Raw genomic sequence first — 17,953 nt, forward strand, 5'->3', positions numbered from 1 at the left:
ACTCTTCTTGGTGGCACCCAGTGACAAGGCAAGAGGCAATGAGCACAAATTGACATATAGAACATTTAAACATGAGAAAAAAACTTCTTTGCTGTGAGGGTGATCAAACACTGGAACAGGGTACCCCGGGGTGTTGTGGAGCCTCCATCCTTTGAGAGTCTCCAAACACGACTGGAAACAGTCCTGAGCAACCTGCTCTGGCTGACCCTGCTTTGCTCAAGGGACTAGACAAACTCCAGAGGTCCCTTCCACCCTTAACCGTTCTGATTCAGAACAGGGAAATGCAAAACACGACCTGTTTGCTTAATTGTTGGGTAAATCATTTTAGGTAGCTATATTATGTACAAGCACATCTTATCAAGCTTTCTGAATCATTCTGTATAACAGACCTGTCCTCATTTTGTCCCACCAAGCTAACATATACCATCTGCAAACTCTGCCAGCTATCTTCCTCTTAAGTAATCAAATATAATGAGTGATATTGACCCAAGACTCTGTTCCTGCAGGAGCTTGCTGTAAACACGTGCCAGCGAGAATGAATTACTTTACATCAGTACCTGTGAATAACAGACAACCTTTCATCCATTTTATATAGACTACATGAAAACATGAACATCAAGTGGGACTGACAACACTGAAGATAAGCTAACAGTTTCCTTCTTCCACTGACATGCCCATAGCAAGCAAAGGGATCTACCTGATGGTCCTAAAACCACATACATTGAAGTCGCGCAGAACCAGGAGCACAACTAAAATGTATGGGATAACTATGAAGAGCTTTCTGCCCTTTAGAGCAGTTGCACAAGCTCACTGCCTTAAAGTGGAATAGGGCTAGATAGACTCAACAGGTAATCAAGATAATCAGATAATCAAGTTGAAACTAAACTGTTAAATCTGCTAGCCCTGCTATCTGCTCATCTGGAGGAGGAAGGCACATGTCTTATTTTCAGGGATAACACTTTGCTCCATCTGCAGAATTTAAGAGTAGTTTTTGGGGACCTTCAGACAGCACCTGGTTCCTCTCTAGGGCATACAGGGTATGATACGATGCCGTTAAGCACAACTGAAACAAGTTTGATGCACGCGAAAGGGAACTTACGGTTCCTCCCCCTTCCTGAATTACACAGCAGAACGAGTGTTCTGCAGTTGCAGCGGAGTCAGACCTAGCAAAGGGAAAGCGCAGTGAACAGTTCTGTCCTGCAGCAAACCAGGCCAGCTGTGTTATGAGCACACGGAGACACACAAGCGCACAGGAGGGTACAAGGACAGTGCTGACTGTAGCACAGCGAAGCTAATCTTGTTCCAGTAAAAATCTCATTCACTGCCTCTCTGCACTGCACAGCAGAACTGGGTGTCTTCAGGTAAGTTGAGCTCTACAGCTTGTTTTACATCCTTCGTCCCAGATTGGGGCCCTGTAAGTCAAGAACCTATAAAATTTGCAAATAATCACATTAGTCTGCTTGGAAAGAAACTTTTATTTATTTTTAAAAAACAAACAGCCTCTCTCCACAGCCCATGCCTGTGCCTCCGAGCGAGGCTGTGAAAGTCTCCCTCTTCTCTTGACCTCTCATGCCCTTCTCCCACGGCCAGGCTGGGAAGAGGGTGGAAAGTGCCAAGTGTTAAGGTGCTAAGAAGCTCTTGATGTCTCCAGTCTCTCAAGTGCTGTTGGCCTGTTCCTGCTCAAAGAGGGCCATGGCTAAATGTGAGCGAGATGCAAGTCCCTCCAAGTTACTGAGCATACAGCGATGGTACAACTCCTCACTCAGTCGCGGGTTGCAGCTCCTCAATGCATATTTCTGCACTAACCCTGGTTCCACAGCCCGAAATAGGTGCAGACCAGAATAGTGGAGGAAGACATCAAAGACCTCCATGCTCTCCAGCACCTCATCCCGGTCTAGGATATCCGCTGCTAGCTTGGTACGTGCTGTCATATAGTCAGAGTTATAAAAGCAGGCTTCAGCAAAGGAATGTCTGTCAAAGTGCCCATCCCTCAGGAAGTCGGTGCTGGAGGAAGCAGCCTGCTCCCCACGGTACACCAAAGCAGGGTTGAACTCTTGGAAATGCACTGGGAAAAAGACCTGCCAATTGCTGATGGTATTCATGCGGCAGCGGTTCAGGAACTCCGTGTTGATTTCTGTCCACACGCTGGCCAGGAAGAACAGGGTGTCCACAGGATGCTTCTTTGACACTATATCCATGAGTTTCACTTGAGATGGCACCTCAGTTTTGACACTAATCCAGGGGATTTTAACTTCTGCATAGCGTTTCTCCAGCTCTCCTACCATAGCTTTGACTCCAGCGAAAACATCCACTTGGCTGACTCTCTGGGCATCGTAGGGATGGTAGATGAAAAGCAGGGTCAGCAAGGCATTGTCGTGGGTGTCCAGCGTGTTCATAGCAAACATGTCCAGGAAGTTTGCCACAAAGTCGAGGTCCTGCACGGTCAAGGGAAGCACCAGCTGCACCCGCGTGGCCTCCGTTACATACGGCATGGGAATAATTTCCACCTTACTGAGGGGCCGCACCAAGCTCACTCGTTTGACCAGAATGTGACTGTGACCCTTCTGGGTCACCGCCTCCAGCAAGAGATCCAGTGTATATTCCATGCCCCGCGTGGGGTCAAAGCGCCGATAGCCGTTCAGCAACTGCCGCTTGCTGAAGCGGAGCAGAGGCTGGTAGCGGCTGTTAAGTTGCTCAAGTGCTGACTCAATAACATCACTGACATCTGCTTTGCTGGCTCCAGAGAGCTCACACTTCGGGGAACCATCAGGACAGGAGAAGAGGTGCTGCTCGGTGAAGTAGTCCCAGCTGATTACCTCAAAACGGGACTTGGGAAGAAACGGGGCGTTAATGCCCACAGGCCACGTCAAGCCTGCCTTGCCTGCGGGGGTCAGTGATGTCAGGTTCCTGATCTGCATCTGTACAAAAAGAGAACTCGCACTGATCACTGAGGTCTCGTCCATCTCCGACACAGACCCGCCTCACCACCTAGAGCTGTATCTTGATAGTGTCACATCAGCAGTTTTGGCTAACGTGGTAACAGAAATGCTGTTTCTCCCTGGCTGACAGTATTCTACATAACAAGCAACAACGTCCTCTCACAAAGCTGAAAGTAAAGAAATCCCTTCCACCGGTATCCTTCACCCACGTACCTGGAGGTCCTGGATCTCCTGGTAGGCTCTGTCCAGCTGGATCCTGCTGAAGCGCTTGTGCAGCCGGTACATGAGCGTCACATCAGGAACAGGGTGCACAGCAAGAGCTGCTTGGAACTCCTCCTCGTCCTCCTTCTCCGGCTCGGCGTTTTTGGCCAGTTCGTAGGTGTGATAATGCTGGCCCTGAAGCGGACGAGAGCCAGAAAGACTGGCCTGGAACTCTGGATTTCACAGCGAAGCCTTCCCTCACCTCAGGCATGCATCCACCCCTCTGTGCCGGCTGCAATACCCAGAGACAAACACGCAGTGGGCTGCCCTGCCCCACGCTACATGCTCGTTTGTGTCTCGGTACCAACACGCCCTTTATCCCAGCTGCCTCTAAAAACCTGAGAACGATCATTTGTCAGGAGGCTGCAAAAGAAGTTGCCTGTCTCCACCCCAACCTCTCCGCTTCGGTTATGGCCTCCCCCACACTGTCACACCGCACGGCCTCTCCCTGCGCTGCACCTCACAGCCGAGGCTCAGGGAAAAGCCCCTTCACCGTGAGCAGGGGCTAGTGAGGGCACAGGATGTATCACACCTCGCTAGCAAAACCCTGGGGAGGGAGGCAGTACCTGGAGCTGGGAAACACAAGCGATGCCAAGGAAATCAATGATGCAGCGTCCCAGCCACTCATCCGGGCGCACGCTCAGGATCTCATTCCGGCAGCTGTCCAGGTGCTGGTGGAGCTTCAGCAGCAGGCTGCGGGAAAGCAGGTAGCCAAAGCCGCCGTGGCAGTAGCGGGCCTGCTCGTCTCCCCCGATGAACTCCTCCGCTCGCCCCAGGTAGACATCCTGGTTAATACTCAGGTGCGTCACCAGAGCCTTGACCTGCTCTGCCTGCGCGTAGGTATCATCCTGCATGATGTAGAACCAGTCGTAGTCAGAACCGAAGTGCTGGTGGATGTAATGCATGGTCTCGTACATCAGCCAGATGGGACGCTCATCCCCGTGGGCCACCAGCACCATGCCGTGGGGCACCTTGGCGCCGCGCAACCCCGTGAAGTACAGCAGGCGTGGGAAGTGGTGGGCCACCGTCTTGTTCACTGCCACCGCCAGCGTATTCAAGGTAGTTTTGGAGGTCAGCACAGCCACAAAGAGTCTCTCGTGGAATCCCAGTTCTGTCTGAATGTAGCGAGTTCTGCAAAGGAAGGACACACCTACATCACAAGCAGCTGGGTGACAAAGCAAAAGGATTGCTCTCCATGCTTGTGGGAACTTGAGAGAAGTCTTTGCTTGCTAGAGTTCACCAGTGGTTAAAACAGTTAAACCTAAGTCTAGAGCCTTAAAAGCAGACTCATTATTAAAAATCTTATTGATAAAAATACTTTCTTCCTTCAAGGATACTCACATTATCCATCCAAGCTAGAAATCTGTGCAAGTATAAGTCTTAAAAAAAAAAAACAAAAAACAAAAAACAACCCCCCCCCCAAAAAAAAAACCCAAAAAATTCAGAGCTAACCACCGGAAAGTTATACACATTCTTATTAATTGCTCAGAATTTCACTAATCAATAGACCGATTAGAACATGTCAAATCATTCTTCAAAACTTTTGTTACACACAAGTAATAAAAGAATGAATAAAAGTTTCAAATTTTCTTCTTTTCTTTGTTTTTTTGGAAGAGACCAGTGGTTACATACTTCTGTTGTGCCCATTACAGCATTTACCACATTTACCCTGCTCTGTCGTGCTCCTACAGCTGTTTTTTAATACCACCTCAGATCTCTCAAACGGCATTTTCCAGCCTGAGCTCGTAACTTGTGCAAAGTCGCAGAACCCCGAGTACTGTCTACGCGCATTATTTTCCGTGGAGGAGTTCGGCCGAAGGAGCGGCTTTTACCTGAGCACTTTCTTGTACGGCTTGCTGGGGTCCCTGTAGTACGGCACGATCCTGGGCCTGAAGTCCTCGCGGTCCTGGCCCGGCCCCTCGCCCGCTGCCTCCGGCCCTGCTCCGCCGCCGGGCGGCCCGGGCCGCCCCGCCGCCGCCGGGCAGGCGTCCTCGCCGGCGGCCTGGCTCCAGGAGGCCCGCAGCAGGCTCAGGCTGCAGCCCAGCGACAGGCCCAGCAGCAGCGGCAGCACGGGCCGCAGCGCGGCCAGCAGCGCGGCCAGGCGCATGGCGGCGCCCGGCGGGGGGGAGCGCGGCCGCGGCGGGCCCGCTACGGCCGGGACAGGCCCCCGGAGCCGCTCCGAGGCCCAGGGCGCCGGCAGCCGCGGGACATGGCAGGCGCGGGGCGTCGGGCGCGTCAGGCGGCGCGGGGCGGGCAGCGGCGCGGCCCCCGCGGCGGCGGTGTCCCCGGGGGGCAGGGCGGCCCGTGTGCGCGCAGGCCGCGGGCGCGGCCGGCCCCGAGCTCCGCGTCGGGGCCGCGGGGGGAGACAGCGGCTCCCGCCCGGCCGCGCTCCCGCCGCTGCCACCTCAGCCGCCTCATCGCCACCTCGCGCGCTTCCGCTTCCCCTTTCAGCTCTATGGTGCCCCGGCCGCCGCTCTACCCGCTGGCGCCCGCCATCTCTATGGTGCGGCGAGCCGCCGCCCTCCGCGCGCTCGCTAGAGTGCGCCCGGCCCCTGCCCGCGGCACGCGCGCGGCACGGCGGGGGGCGTGCGTGGACGTGATGCGAGCGCAGGCCCCGCCCCTGGCGCGCGCGGCGCGGTGCATGCCGGGACCTGCAGTGCCCGGGCCCCACGAGCCCGCTCCCGGCCGAGCCGACAGAGGGAGCTTGGACTCTGTTTCCCAGAGTGACGTCAGCGACCCGGCGTGGGTGACGCTCCGCGCTGCTATTGGCTGCGGTTCCGGAGGGGGGTGGAGCGTGCGCACGCGGTAGCAGCTGTCCTGTTGCGACAGAAGGAAAGCGCGGAGCAGCCGGTGCGGAGCCGCGCCGGGCCGGGCGGGCGGGCGGCGGGGCCGGGGCGCGGCGGGGCGGGCGGCGCAGGCGGCCCGGGGGGCGGGCGACCCTCGGCCGGGCCCGGGGGCGCCGTGTGCTCCGGGCCGGGCGGCGCATAGGGCTGCCGGGGCGTGGAACAACGGGCGGCGCGGCGCGGCCTGGCCTAACGGCCCGTCTCGTCCCGCAGCCGCAGCCCGCCGTCGCGCCATGCCCTCGGACCTGGCCAAGAAGAAGGCGGCCAAGAAGAAGGAGGCGGCCAAGGCCCGGCAGCGGCCCCGCCGGGCCACGGAGGAGAACGGCGATGCCGGGACGGAGCCGCAGGAGGCCGGGCCCCCGGAGGCCAACGGGACTTCGGCGCCAGGTGAGAGGCGGCCCCGCCGTGCAGCGGCCCGGGCCCGCCGCGGCGCGGCCTGCGGAGGGCGGCACGGCTTGGCCTGGTGCGCTCGGCAGGGCGCCCTTTCCCGGGGTCAGCCTGGCAGCCCCGCGCGTTCTGGGCTTGGGAGCGTCCAGCCAGGGCCTGTCCGCGGATAGCAGCTGTGCACATCTGGTTTTGCCCACAAATTAGTAAACTGGGACATTTGTCCCTCATCAGATGCAATTACACGTGGGCATGGACTTGTGCTGAACGGGGCTAGCGGCAGTGCCTCCCGTTAGGGCCACTCTCTCTCCTTGCGGTCGGTAGGACCCCAGAGCAATGTGTGTGGTTGCTTTCCGCAAGCCGGATGACCCAGGTGTTTGCTGCACCCTCTCTCGAGGCTAGCAGAATAACGATGGATGGTGCTGATGGGGCCGTTTCCCTCCCAAGCGGATACTGTCCTGGTTTTCTGGCATTTGATGCCCTGACCTGGGTCTCTTCTGCTGTGGGAACTGCTGTAGTGTCTTGGTTCTTCTCCTCAGCTCTCACGGTTGTAAAGCTGTTATTGCTCTGAATCTCTATTCGGCTGATTCTCTGGGATGTGTCTGGTTCGCCAAGCCTAGGGGCCTGGGTAACTTAATGAAAGAAACTTTGTCAACAGAGCAACGTTGATCTTCCTAAGGGAAACAGGCAAGGTGAAGCTTGAAGAGAGAGTTTACTTTTGTCCTTATTTTAGCCTGCCTAGCTGCCGGGCCCCCAAGTTCAGCTGCTCCGCTCAGGCAGCACAGCCCCCAGGCCTGTCCCCATTGCGCTTTTTGTTTGTTTTCGAGAGGCGCCGACTGCGCGGGACGGGGCCCCACCGGTACCGGCACCGCCGAGGGCCGGACTGCGAGGCAGGGCTCTGCTCCGGCGCGCCCCGTCCTCTGTGGCCTCCGTGACCTCGGGGAGCCCCGAGCGCGGCTGGCAGCTGAGCGTGGTCGCGGCGGCGGACTCGGGCCCGGGGGCGGCCGCAGCTCTGCGGGGCCGGAGCGGCGGCCGCCGGCGCCGGGGCCGCGTCCGCCCCTCCCCTCCCCTCCCCGGCGCGGCTCCGCGCGGCCCAGCCAATCGGCGCCCGTTCCCGCCGCGCATTTGCATGCCGCCCGCCTATTGGCAGAGCCGGGAGGCCGCGGGCCGGGCAGGGGCGGGGCCGGGCGCCGCGGTCGCCACGTGGGGGCGGGGCCGCGCCTGGGGTCTGCGCCGCTGCCCGGAGCTGCGGCCGCGCTGGGCGGGGGCGGGCGGGAGCGCCCTGCCCGCGGCCGGGGCAACGCGAGCGGAGCCGGTGCCGGAGGTTCAGGCTGCCGGAGAGCGGAGGGTGAGCAGGCGCCGGGAGGAGCTCGGCTCCGGGCCGCTGCTCGGCCTTGGCCCGCCTGCAGCGTTGTTCGGAGGCTGTTGAACCGCCACGTGCACCGGGGGGCAGGTTAAATGGGTCGGTGAAAGCATGTTCCTGCCTGGCGGTTCCCTGCGAAATAACCGCATGTCACAGATAAAACCTCCTCGCCTCTCTTGGCACTCCTCTGGTTTGCTTGTTACTGCAACTGCTCTACTTGGCTGCAAGTTCTTCCAAAGGGGTCCTGTGTCAGCTGGGTCCGCAGCGTCTGCCCCTTCCTGCCTGACACGCCCCAAGATGACAGCGATTTTACTCCATGGCTGATTTTTGCCAGGAATGTTAGGTTTTTTACAGCCAGGCTGGCATCGCTTACTGACCTGAACCCTGGCGGTCTGAACACCAAGTCTCTGCTCTGAGAAGCTGGAGCTTGCTAAGATCCCCAGTGGCATTTCCCTCTTCAAATGGCAGGGTCTCCCCAGGGAGTGAAAACTGGACTGTAACTCAGGGCGTCAGGACAGAAGATCAGCAAGGCAGGAAAGATCTGCTTAAATTGTAGGAGGAGAGGAAGAGGGAGTCTGCACACAGACAGATTTGCTTCTTCAGGATTGGTAGGGCCTCTTCCAGTGCTGCTTCCCTCCTCCTCTCTTCTTTCCTGTCACTTATTTCCTAGCTAAATTCTCCCTATGCCAGTGCTTTCCTTAAGAAGCTTGCAGGCAGCACTGCTTAGCTCCTTCCTGCAGACAGCGTTCGTCCCATCACACTGGTGACAGGCTGCCTGTTCCGGCAGCTCACTTAGTTCTAATGGTCAGACTTTATTTATAGATTAGGTGAAACTTGCTGTTAGACCATATATATCCATCTGTTGAGCTGAAAAAGTGTATTAAAAACCTTTGGGCCTCCTTAATGTTTCTGTAGAAATGGGAAAATGGGGTTTGTTTTTGGGGTCCTGGGCCTGCCTGGATAGGGACTCGTGGCTTCCCTTGTGCCTGTGAATCAGCAACACTTCTGCTCTGTCCCTGCATACAGAGGTGGATGCTCTTACAAAGGAACTGGAGGACTTTGAGTTAAAGAAAGCTGCTGCCCGTGCTGTGACAGGAGTGCTGGCTTCCCATCCCAACAGCACCGACGTGCACATCATTAACCTCTCGCTGACCTTCCATGGTCAGGAGCTGCTGAGTGACACAAAGCTGGAGCTGAACTCTGGGAGACGCTACGGCCTGATCGGGCTCAACGGCATTGGTGAGCTGTGCGGCACAGTGACACGGGCTTCTTGGAGCTCGGAGGAGATCCTGTGGGGCTGAAAAACTGGACAGGTGGAGGTGGTAAATGCTAGAAACCAGGGGAAAGGTTGTTAGACCGGCCTGGGACATGCTGACTGTCCTGCCTGCCTCCCCACCCGCAAGAGGGACTGCTAGTAGGGGTATGAGGTCGCATTCTGGCTTTGAGTAATGCATTTAGACTGGTTCCCATGGAGAGTAGGAAGAAATGCCTGGCATCCGGTACCTGTTCGCAGGCTTTTTTTCAGCAGTGTCACTAATGCTAATGCTACTAGTGAAAAAACTTGCAGAGTGGAGGAGTAGGGAGTATTTGGTTTGGCCTGAATGGGAAAAAAACTTCATCAGTCCCTGGAGAAGGTGACACTGTTGTACATGGAGAGATGCAGAACATGGGTGTAATTGAAGGAGAGCTAGTAAGAGGGACCAGCTAGTTTAACTTTCAGGAAAATACTTAAGTTCTCTAGTGGTAAGTGCATTGCTTTCTTCTGCATTAGAGGTCTTTAGAGGCTGGGGTTATGTCTCCCTGGTAATAGGTGTTAGACAGCAGGAAGTGCACAACAGAGAGAAAACTCCCTGAAGCAGGGCAGGGGCTGAAGTGCAGTAGTTTTCAAAGAGCTTCTTCATGTCTCAGCCCTGTCCTTGAGGTGGTGATCTTGAGCCGGGAGGGCAGCCTTTTGCAGCGAGGCAGTAGGCTCTAGTTCTTCTGGCTTCTTCACCAAGGAACTTCCAAGGTTTTCTTGGGTTGGAGAGGGAGAGAATCAGTGGGACCTGACTATATCTCATGCATTGCTCTGTTACCTTGTACCTCATTGAATCCAGTGAATAATTGTGGCGTGTCTGTCTGCACACAGGGAAATCCATGCTCTTGTCAGCTATCGGGAAACGAGAAGTCCCCATCCCAGAGCACATTGACATCTACCACCTGACCCGGGAGATGCCTCCCAGTGACAAGACTCCTCTACAATGTGTGATGGAGGTGGATACAGAGAGGGCTATGTTGGAACGAGAAGCGGAGCGTCTGGCTCATGAAGATGGTAAAGCTTCTCAGAGTCCCTGTAGGCAAGGGATATTTCCTCTACTTTCCCTCCCCGCTGAAGAAAAGGCTTCATTTGGGTTCCTTGGCAGAGTTTTTACATGTTACAGTACCTCTTTCTCCCTGCTGCCCTGTACTAGCTGAAGATTCCTGTGGGATTCCATTTCTTCTTTAGATGAAATGATCCCATGCAGCTTCTTAAGGAGAGTCTCAGACTTGGGAGTGGAGGGGGCTGAGCAGTGAAGCAGACAGACTGAGAGTCTCCCAGCTGTAGGGAGCTGCAGCTGAGAGCCCGTAGCTGGCAGAAGCACTGACGGGCAGGCTCTCTTTCAGCGGAGTGTGAGAAGCTCATGGAGCTGTATGAACGTCTGGAGGAGCTGGATGCTGACAAGGCAGAAGCACGGGCCTCGCGTATCCTGCACGGCTTGGGGTTCACCCCAGCCATGCAGAGGAAGAAGCTGAAGGACTTTAGTGGTGGCTGGCGAATGAGGGTGGCGCTTGCGAGGTGAGTGGTATGCTGCCTGCTGCCTCCTGGGAGAATGCCTCTCTGCTCCTGACTCTTTCCGGGAATTCGGAGAAGAGCAGGGAGACTCTGAGGGCCTGCATTTACCCTTCCTGTCATCTCTCCTCTCCTTGCAGAGCCCTGTTCATTCGGCCATTCATGCTGCTGCTAGATGAGCCCACAAACCACCTGGACTTGGATGCGTGTGTGTGGCTGGAGGAAGAGCTGAAAACGTAAGCATGCAGGAGTTCGCTGGTTCCACGGGTTGTGCTTTCCCGCAGGAGCATCTGCTCAGCAAGCAAGCAAGCGCCACGGGAGTAACGGTCCATTGCTCTGGTGGCTGCACGACTATGTTGCGGTACCGGTGATGCCTTACTGCGCTGGCTACTACATGTTTCTACAGAGGGGTTTTGATGCAAGGGTAACAAATTCAAGATAAGCCCCTGTCGCTCCTTCAGTGAAGAAGGGAGAAGTGCTGGTCTGTACTCACTGGAGAAACTTACTTTCTGAGAGCTGTGCAGGGCTCTGGCCGCCCCAGGAGCAGCCCTGCGTGCCGTACCAGCAGTGTGAGCTTTACAGACCTGGCCGCCTGCTCACCTTTCTGCATATTGTTCCTCAGTTTTTGCAGACCTGGAGTATCTGAGTCTGCCTGCTTCATCTGTTCCTAGTATGTCAGGGAGACATTTTAGTGAACAAAGTTAAAGTATTAATGTTTAAGGCAAAGGGTTCAGGAATAGTTATGAAGCTTAGGTTATCTGGGCTGTGGGTTAAAGGGACCGGATGCAAGCATTTGAGAAAGGCTTTTCATTTGCAGAGGTTATTCCATTAGCTGCATCAGCTGAAACTTTTGCATGCTTGTTTTCTAAATCAGATGTTTTAGGAAAGTAATTTGAACTTCTCTCTTTTTCGGAGGCACTAAACAGTCGTTTTACAGATTTAGAGTGGAGTCATGCATATTGTATCTAAGAGACGGTGTCATGCATATTGTATCTAAGAGACGGTGTCATGCATATTGTATCTAAGAGATGGTAGGCTCTAGCGAGGTGAAAGTAAGCAGCAAAGGTTGGAACTTCTTAGAAATGTGACACCAGCATGAGTTCTGTCAGCAGCAGTAGTAATCCACTGCACAGGTAGCCAGCTCTTGACTCTTCATGAAGACTGGGACCCCTAAATATATGGTGAAGACTGTCGCGGCCCAGTGATGGGTGTCCTTTGCTTATTGAAGCTGTGTGTAGCTGCTTTACTCCACACTTCCCACAGCCTCTCGGAGGCTGTTATCTTTGTTCCTAATTTGGCTGTAGACAAGGCAGTTCTAGTGAATGTCAATCCTTTGCTACTGTCAGGGCTGCCAAGCAAGAAGCCTTTTCTTAGCTTAGTCTCTAACACCTTATATGGTGCCACAGGTTCAAGCGGATCCTTGTGCTGATATCCCACTCCCAGGACTTCTTGAATGGTGTCTGCACCAACATCATCCATATGCACAACCGCAAACTGAAGTACTACACAGTGAGTGAATGGCACCCAGCAACCAGCAAAAACAGGGGAGCTGACCTCTGGGGCATGTCTGATGTTTCTGTGGTCTCTTTCTCTAGGGAAATTATGATCAGTATGTAAAGACCCGCTTGGAGCTAGAGGAAAACCAAATGAAGCGTTTCCACTGGGAGCAAGATCAGATTGCCCACATGAAGGTATCTGCCCAGCTGCATGAACATCTTTCTGACCATACATGTGAGCAACCCTGTACCTCCTCAGCCTTGGCGTTGTGGCTTTCAGGCTAACCTCGTGTTCTGTTGCAGAATTACATTGCACGATTTGGTCATGGCAGTGCCAAGCTGGCCAGGCAAGCCCAGAGCAAGGAGAAGACCCTTCAAAAAATGATGGCTTCTGGCCTAACAGAGAGAGTGGTGAATGATAAGGTAAGATCAGACACGATATTGTGTATAGAGATCAGAATTGTGAACGTGGGCTGGATAAATAAAATGAGCTTTAGCCGACAGCAAGAATGGCTGACAGACCTGGGAGCAAGAATGAGATACGCTTTATAATGCCAGAAGGGTGATTGCAATGAGGATAGTGTAAGGTTGAAGAGTGGAAAGAGGAGTCTGAATCTTCCAGGGAAGAGAAGGAGATTTGTCATACAAATAGGGGCATTTTGCAGACACAGAAATGAATGTTTAAAGATTGGAGAAGATCAGGGAAGATGCTCGGAGCACCCTTTCTTGTATGAAGAGGACAAGCCCGCATATGCATCAAGGGGAGAGAAATATGGGATCATTAGCCGGTATACAGGCTTGCAAACTACTAATCAGAGTAAATCTGTTGAATGAGTTGCTGGAGGGCCTCATAAATTATCAGGCTGGTGCCTTGGTCTACAGCTGACTGTAGTGAGGCACAGATATACTGGAATAACTGGGCTGTCTTGTGCTCCAGGGTGTCTAACAACTGGATATTCTGTGTTGACAGACTTTGTCATTCTATTTCCCGCCGTGTGGGAAAATCCCCCCTCCTGTCATCATGGTGCAGAACGTCAGCTTCAAATATACCAAGGACGGGGTGAGTATGTGGAGTGTGCAGCAATGCCTAACTCTTGCATGGGTTGTATGGAGATTACTCCTGTCTCTGCCTTGTTTTTGAACGTGAGGCTTTTGACTAAGCTCTCCGATCAGGCTGCAGCATATTACTAGCAGATGAAACTTCTTGGTAGTGTTCGTACTGAGTCTGCTGGGGACAGAGCTTTTCAGATGCAGCATGAATGTTCTGGGTGATGGTGGAAAGACATAATATGTGTCATAATCTTTGTGGTTTGCAGCCATGCATCTATAATAACCTGGAGTTTGGGATTGACCTGGACACCCGTGTAGCTCTTGTTGGACCCAATGGAGCTGGAAAGTCAACACTGCTGAAACTGCTCACAGGAGAGGTACGCTCCTTGCGTTGTCTGTTCTGTTCTGTACTTCCAGTCTTGGGGTGGTCTCCAGCGAAGCTGCACTAATTTACCAAAGCACCCCAATCAGGCCCTGGAAATCTAAGGTCTTGCTGCAGCACAGAATTTTCTCTCTCACACCAGCTTTTCAGACTGCCTCCTCTGTGCTGGGGAAGAGATGGCTGGGGTCTCTTTGTTGTTGTGTACCACAGATGGAGGGATTTCGTGGTGAAATGCTTTTTTCTTCCCCTTCTAGCTGCTGCCCACAGATGGGATGATTCGCAAGCACTCGCATGTGAAGATCGGCAGATACCACCAGGTACTCCATGCAGCAGACACCAGGCACATGAAATACTGAGGAAAAAGCTGCCAGGAATAAGGAACCTTGCCCTTCCGTTTCTGCTTCTGCCTAAGCTTCTCCCACTGCTGTCATTCTCTTCCTGGAGTCAAGGGAAACAACTGCTCTGTTGGCTGAATGGGCTCTAGTCAGTGTCCCTCCACTGAAAAGAGGCTTGCTGTGGTCCTTTCTGTTCAGCCTCTCACCTTTCATGGGAGAGAGGGTACCCTGTGACTGGTGGAGAATAAGCTTGCTGTTCTGAAGCAGCACCCTGAGACAGAGACTCCTTCCCTAGTAGTTCAGCACAGTGAATTCACTGGGGGTGGGGTTGCCATCCCTTGTTTTCTGCTGCTCAGCTGGTGTCAGAGGTGTGAGTGGGGAGGTGCTCTCAGTCGTGAGGTGATGCCCTGCATAGCCTGAAGCTGACTTTTTTTCTCTGTCAGCACTTACAAGAGCAGTTGGACTTAGACCTCTCGCCCCTGGAGTACATGATGAAATGCTACCCAGAGATCAAGGAAAAGGAGGAGATGAGAAAAATCATTGGTAGATACGGTCTGACGGGGAAGCAGCAGGTGAGCACGAGCTGTTGGAGTTTGCTTTTTGCTCATTAGGGAAGCGTAGCTGCCGCATTTTATGTTGCTTTACTGATGTCTGACAGTGTGACGCAGTATGCGGCACTGTGCACCACAACTTCTAAATGCTTGCTTCATCTCTGCGTTTAAAACTAGAGAGAAAACAAATCATGGTTTGTAGGAACTTTCCTTGTGTTGCACCAATGTGGGGGCTGGAATGGGGGACTTCCTCAGAACCTGGGTGAAGAGGAGACAGATTGTGGCATAGTGCTAGACCCAAGTCTGTTTCAATTACAACTTGAACGAGTTTGCTTATCTCTATTTCTGAGATGAATACCAGGCAGAAATGTTAGAACAGATTTTTGACTGGGAGAGGGGACTGCCTGGTTCAGACAAGAGGACAGGTTCTCCAGTGATGCTGTATGTCAAGGCATGACATGCTCCCACACATCACATATGTGACGGGGGTTGTCCTCACCACTGCAGTTCAGCCTTGATTTTTATACTGTCCTTCTCCATTGGTCATTCCAGAACTTGAAAGTAAGTTTAGGCTTGTGTTAGGCTGTAGTAAGGTTGTCCCTTGGCACCTCTTAACACAAGCTGGATCTTGTTATGGACACTCCTTCAGAAGCCCCTGGAATTCCTTTGTTCTGCTGGTGAAGGAAGTTTAATCTAGGTATAAGCCTGATGCAGTTGTCCCCTTGTGTCATGTAGCTGCTGAAAACAAGTTGAGATCTGAGTATTTTGTGGTCAGTGCTGTAATCCAGGGACTGGTGCTATGAGTGTACCTGCAGAGCTGTGAACAGTGTCTGTTTGTCAGGTGAGCCCCATCCGGAACCTCTCCGATGGGCAGAAGTGTCGTGTGTGCTTTGCGTGGCTGGCCTGGCAGAACCCTCACATGCTTTTCCTGGATGAGCCCACCAACCATTTGGACATAGAAACAATAGATGCTCTGGCAGATGCCATCAATGAATTTGAAGGAGGAATGATGCTCGTCAGCCATGATTTCAGACTCATCCAGCAGGTAAGGAGGGTAGTGAATTTTGGCAAAGCACCTTTCCAGCACCTTTTGAGCAGAGTCATTGAAATGAGGTGTTTTCAACTGATTGGCTCTAATTCATCCCAAAATGATGTGTGGGTGCAAAAGTCACTGGATATGGTTCCCTTGCGATGTTTGTGATGAGTGATTATGTAGTCTGGAAAAACCTCAAGCATTTAAAAATAAACTAAAAAGCTAAGAATAAGTCAAATAGAAACCATGACACTGTGGAGATCTTAATTAGATTTTTTTAAATGGTACTGGATTAGTTCTACCAGAGTTTTTTGTCTCAGTCTGCAGAGGTGAGGAAAGTCGTTCTTGGTTCCCCATAGGTGGAAATGTCAGATGCTGGTTTAGCAGCTATGGCTTCTTCTGCAAGTTCAGATAGAATTTTATTTTTCTGTGCAGCCTATACAAGCAGTTCAGGTCAAGAACTATCTTTTCAATTCCCAATTTAGAAGGAAAGGATTTTTTTCTTAGTCCATGAATTAAAAGGAAATGTTGAGGGGTCAAAGATTGTTAGTTCTAAAATCTCGAAGTACAAAATATTCAGAAAACACTGTGTAAGATATTTCACTACAGATATTTTTATTTGACAGTTTAATGCATGGAAGTTATTAAACTCTTTCCTTACCAGCCTGTAGAGGGTAGATGTTGATTAATTTTATAACGTTGATAACATTATAAAATGCTGCACTATAGACTTCTCCCTCTCCCTGTGTGCTTTCAGGTTGCACAGGAGATCTGGGTCTGTGAGAAGCAGACAATCACAAAGTGGCAAGGCGACATCCTCGCCTACAAGGAGCATCTGAAGTCAAAGCTGGTGGATGAGGATCCGCAGCTCACCAAAAAGACCCACAATGTGTGAGCTCTAGAGCCGTCGGCGAGGTGCTCTCGGTGGAGACTGACAGTGGCCAATGTGACTCTCCCGCCTGCCGACCGGAACGGGACTCTGCTGCTATCTCTGTGGCTGTGTTCTAGGATTGCTGCAATACTGCTTCCCCTTGACTTGCCTTGCGCCTCCATATCTGGACGGATCTCCTCTTCTCTCCTGATCTGGCTACGTTTGGGCAATCGTTTCCGTATTTAGATGATGTCCCACCTAGAGCCAGGCCTTGGAATCTGATGGCCTGGGGTCTTGGCACTGGCAGTTAGGGTGTCTGGATTGCAGTGACGCAGAAGTGGAGACCCCGGGCCAGCTTCTCCCGCCGCCTCCTTCCCAATTTCTGCTTCAGTTTAGATACTTCACTTCAAACTCTTCTGGCCTTGGTTTGTTTTTAACTATTATTTAACAGTGTAATTAACAGATCTGCCTGAGAATCCATCAGTCAATAAAGAGGGAAGAACAGTCTCCTCTTGTTTTGTGAGCTGCACTAGTTCTTGGGGCATGGTGGGCAAATCAGGCAGTGCTGGGCTTTTGGGGTAAGGATGTAGGGCCCTCTTTTGGGGTGAATGTTCAGTTCTTCAGCACTGTAGTTCTCTCGTTGTAGGCAGAGAACTGGTGGAGTAAATGAAGGGGTGAGAACTGAGCTCTGGGGGAATGGAGCAGCGAGCAGGATTCCTCCACCTAGGGAGCCTCTGCTCATTCACAGAGTGAACCCTGTTTTTTCCAGCTGGTGACAAAAGGGACCAAGCCACACTTGCAGTTTTTTTTATTTTTTAAAGCAGATACAGCTCTAAATGCTTCTGAGGATTCAAAGTTAGAAAGTAGAGCTATAAAATATCAGTGTATTCTCGGCAACAGGGCAGCTTAGGTGTATGCTTTTTCCTTCACCTCAGATTATATGGGTCTAATGTGAGACTTTTAATAATTAAGGATTTTTGGACTATGAAATAGTTACTTGATCCTTGCAGGTTTGACTGATCAGGAACGAAGTTATTTTAATATTTATTTTTGTTCTTAATACCAAATTTTTATAAAAGTTCGTGCTTAAACCTCACCTTGTGCCACAGAAGCTTGAAACTTGAATAATTTCTTGAACAAAATACATTTTTCATGTATTTTTTAACAATGAAAAGTTACTAAAAAAAAAAGCGAAACCAAAATACTTGTGATCATGGTTTATCATTTTAATTACTTCTAACATGTGAAAATGGCAACACTGGTCATGCAAAATTTCATGTAGCCCAATAACCTGTTCCAACAGCCCATGTTTACGGAAGAGTAGAAGGGCGGGACACATGTAGCTGTGCTTTCCTGGAGTACTCTCAGGTGCCGACCGTCTGTGGCTCTGACTTTTCGAGCAGAATACTTTCTTGTTTTTTCCAAGGGAACCATCTAAGTTGTGGACTGCTGTTACAGAAATCCACAGGACAAATATCACAGTGGGAGTTGTTTCCATGTTCCTGTCCAAAGCAAAAGGGGCTGTTACTGCTTAAGCCGTTAGCCCTCTGCACTAGAGATAGCAATTAGTATTCCAGGATTTGCATGCATGCATGCTTAAGCGGAGAGTATTTCAGCCTTGATTTAAACCTAATCT

The 17,953-nt window shown here is 52.2% G+C and overlaps 2 protein-coding genes across 2 annotated transcripts; one reads left to right on the forward strand and one right to left on the reverse strand.

Annotated features, from left to right (window-relative positions):
* Window positions 1–1,455: 1,455 nt before the first annotated feature.
* CHPF2 (chondroitin polymerizing factor 2) lies at window positions 1,456–5,662 on the reverse strand. Its single transcript, XM_064505526.1, has 4 exons — window positions 5,033–5,662; window positions 3,767–4,331; window positions 3,153–3,335; window positions 1,456–2,918 (listed from the first exon to the last, which is right to left on the reverse strand). Exons 1-4 carry the CDS (start codon window positions 5,305–5,307, stop codon window positions 1,656–1,658), a joined length of 2,286 nt encoding a protein of 761 aa, XP_064361596.1. The 5' UTR covers window positions 5,308–5,662; the 3' UTR covers window positions 1,456–1,655.
* Window positions 5,663–5,967: 305 nt separating this feature from the next.
* ABCF2 (ATP binding cassette subfamily F member 2) lies at window positions 5,968–16,824 on the forward strand. Its single transcript, XM_064505527.1, has 15 exons — window positions 5,968–6,050; window positions 6,257–6,430; window positions 8,817–9,029; window positions 9,919–10,101; window positions 10,434–10,605; window positions 10,740–10,835; window positions 12,006–12,108; window positions 12,195–12,290; window positions 12,399–12,518; window positions 13,066–13,155; window positions 13,412–13,522; window positions 13,782–13,844; window positions 14,306–14,434; window positions 15,255–15,458; window positions 16,204–16,824. The coding sequence occupies exons 2-15, from the start codon at window positions 6,277–6,279 to the stop codon at window positions 16,339–16,341; spliced, it is 1,872 nt and encodes a 623-aa protein (XP_064361597.1). The 5' UTR covers window positions 5,968–6,050; window positions 6,257–6,276; the 3' UTR covers window positions 16,342–16,824.
* Window positions 16,825–17,953: the final 1,129 nt, after the last annotated feature.

This window comes from Dromaius novaehollandiae, chromosome 2, assembly GCF_036370855.1.
Source record: "Dromaius novaehollandiae isolate bDroNov1 chromosome 2, bDroNov1.hap1, whole genome shotgun sequence".
In the NCBI taxonomy this organism is placed as follows: Eukaryota; Metazoa; Chordata; class Aves; order Casuariiformes; family Dromaiidae; genus Dromaius; species Dromaius novaehollandiae.

Coding starts and splice junctions, on each gene's coding strand:
- ABCF2 (XM_064505527.1), top strand. CDS start 6,277: ATGCCCTCGGACCTGGCCAAGAAGAAGGCGGCCAAGAAGAAGGAGGCG. Junction 13,156..13,411: donor TCAAATATACCAAGGACGGG/GTGAGTATGTGG, acceptor TGTGGTTTGCAG/CCATGCATCTATAATAACCT. Junction 14,435..15,254: donor GTCTGACGGGGAAGCAGCAG/GTGAGCACGAGC, acceptor TCTGTTTGTCAG/GTGAGCCCCATCCGGAACCT.
- CHPF2 (XM_064505526.1), bottom strand. CDS start 5,307: ATGCGCCTGGCCGCGCTGCTGGCCGCGCTGCGGCCCGTGCTGCCGCTG. Junction 4,332..5,032: donor CCGTACAAGAAAGTGCTCAG/GTAAAAGCCGCT, acceptor CTTCCTTTGCAG/AACTCGCTACATTCAGACAG. Junction 2,919..3,152: donor AGGAGATCCAGGACCTCCAG/GTACGTGGGTGA, acceptor CTTTTTGTACAG/ATGCAGATCAGGAACCTGAC.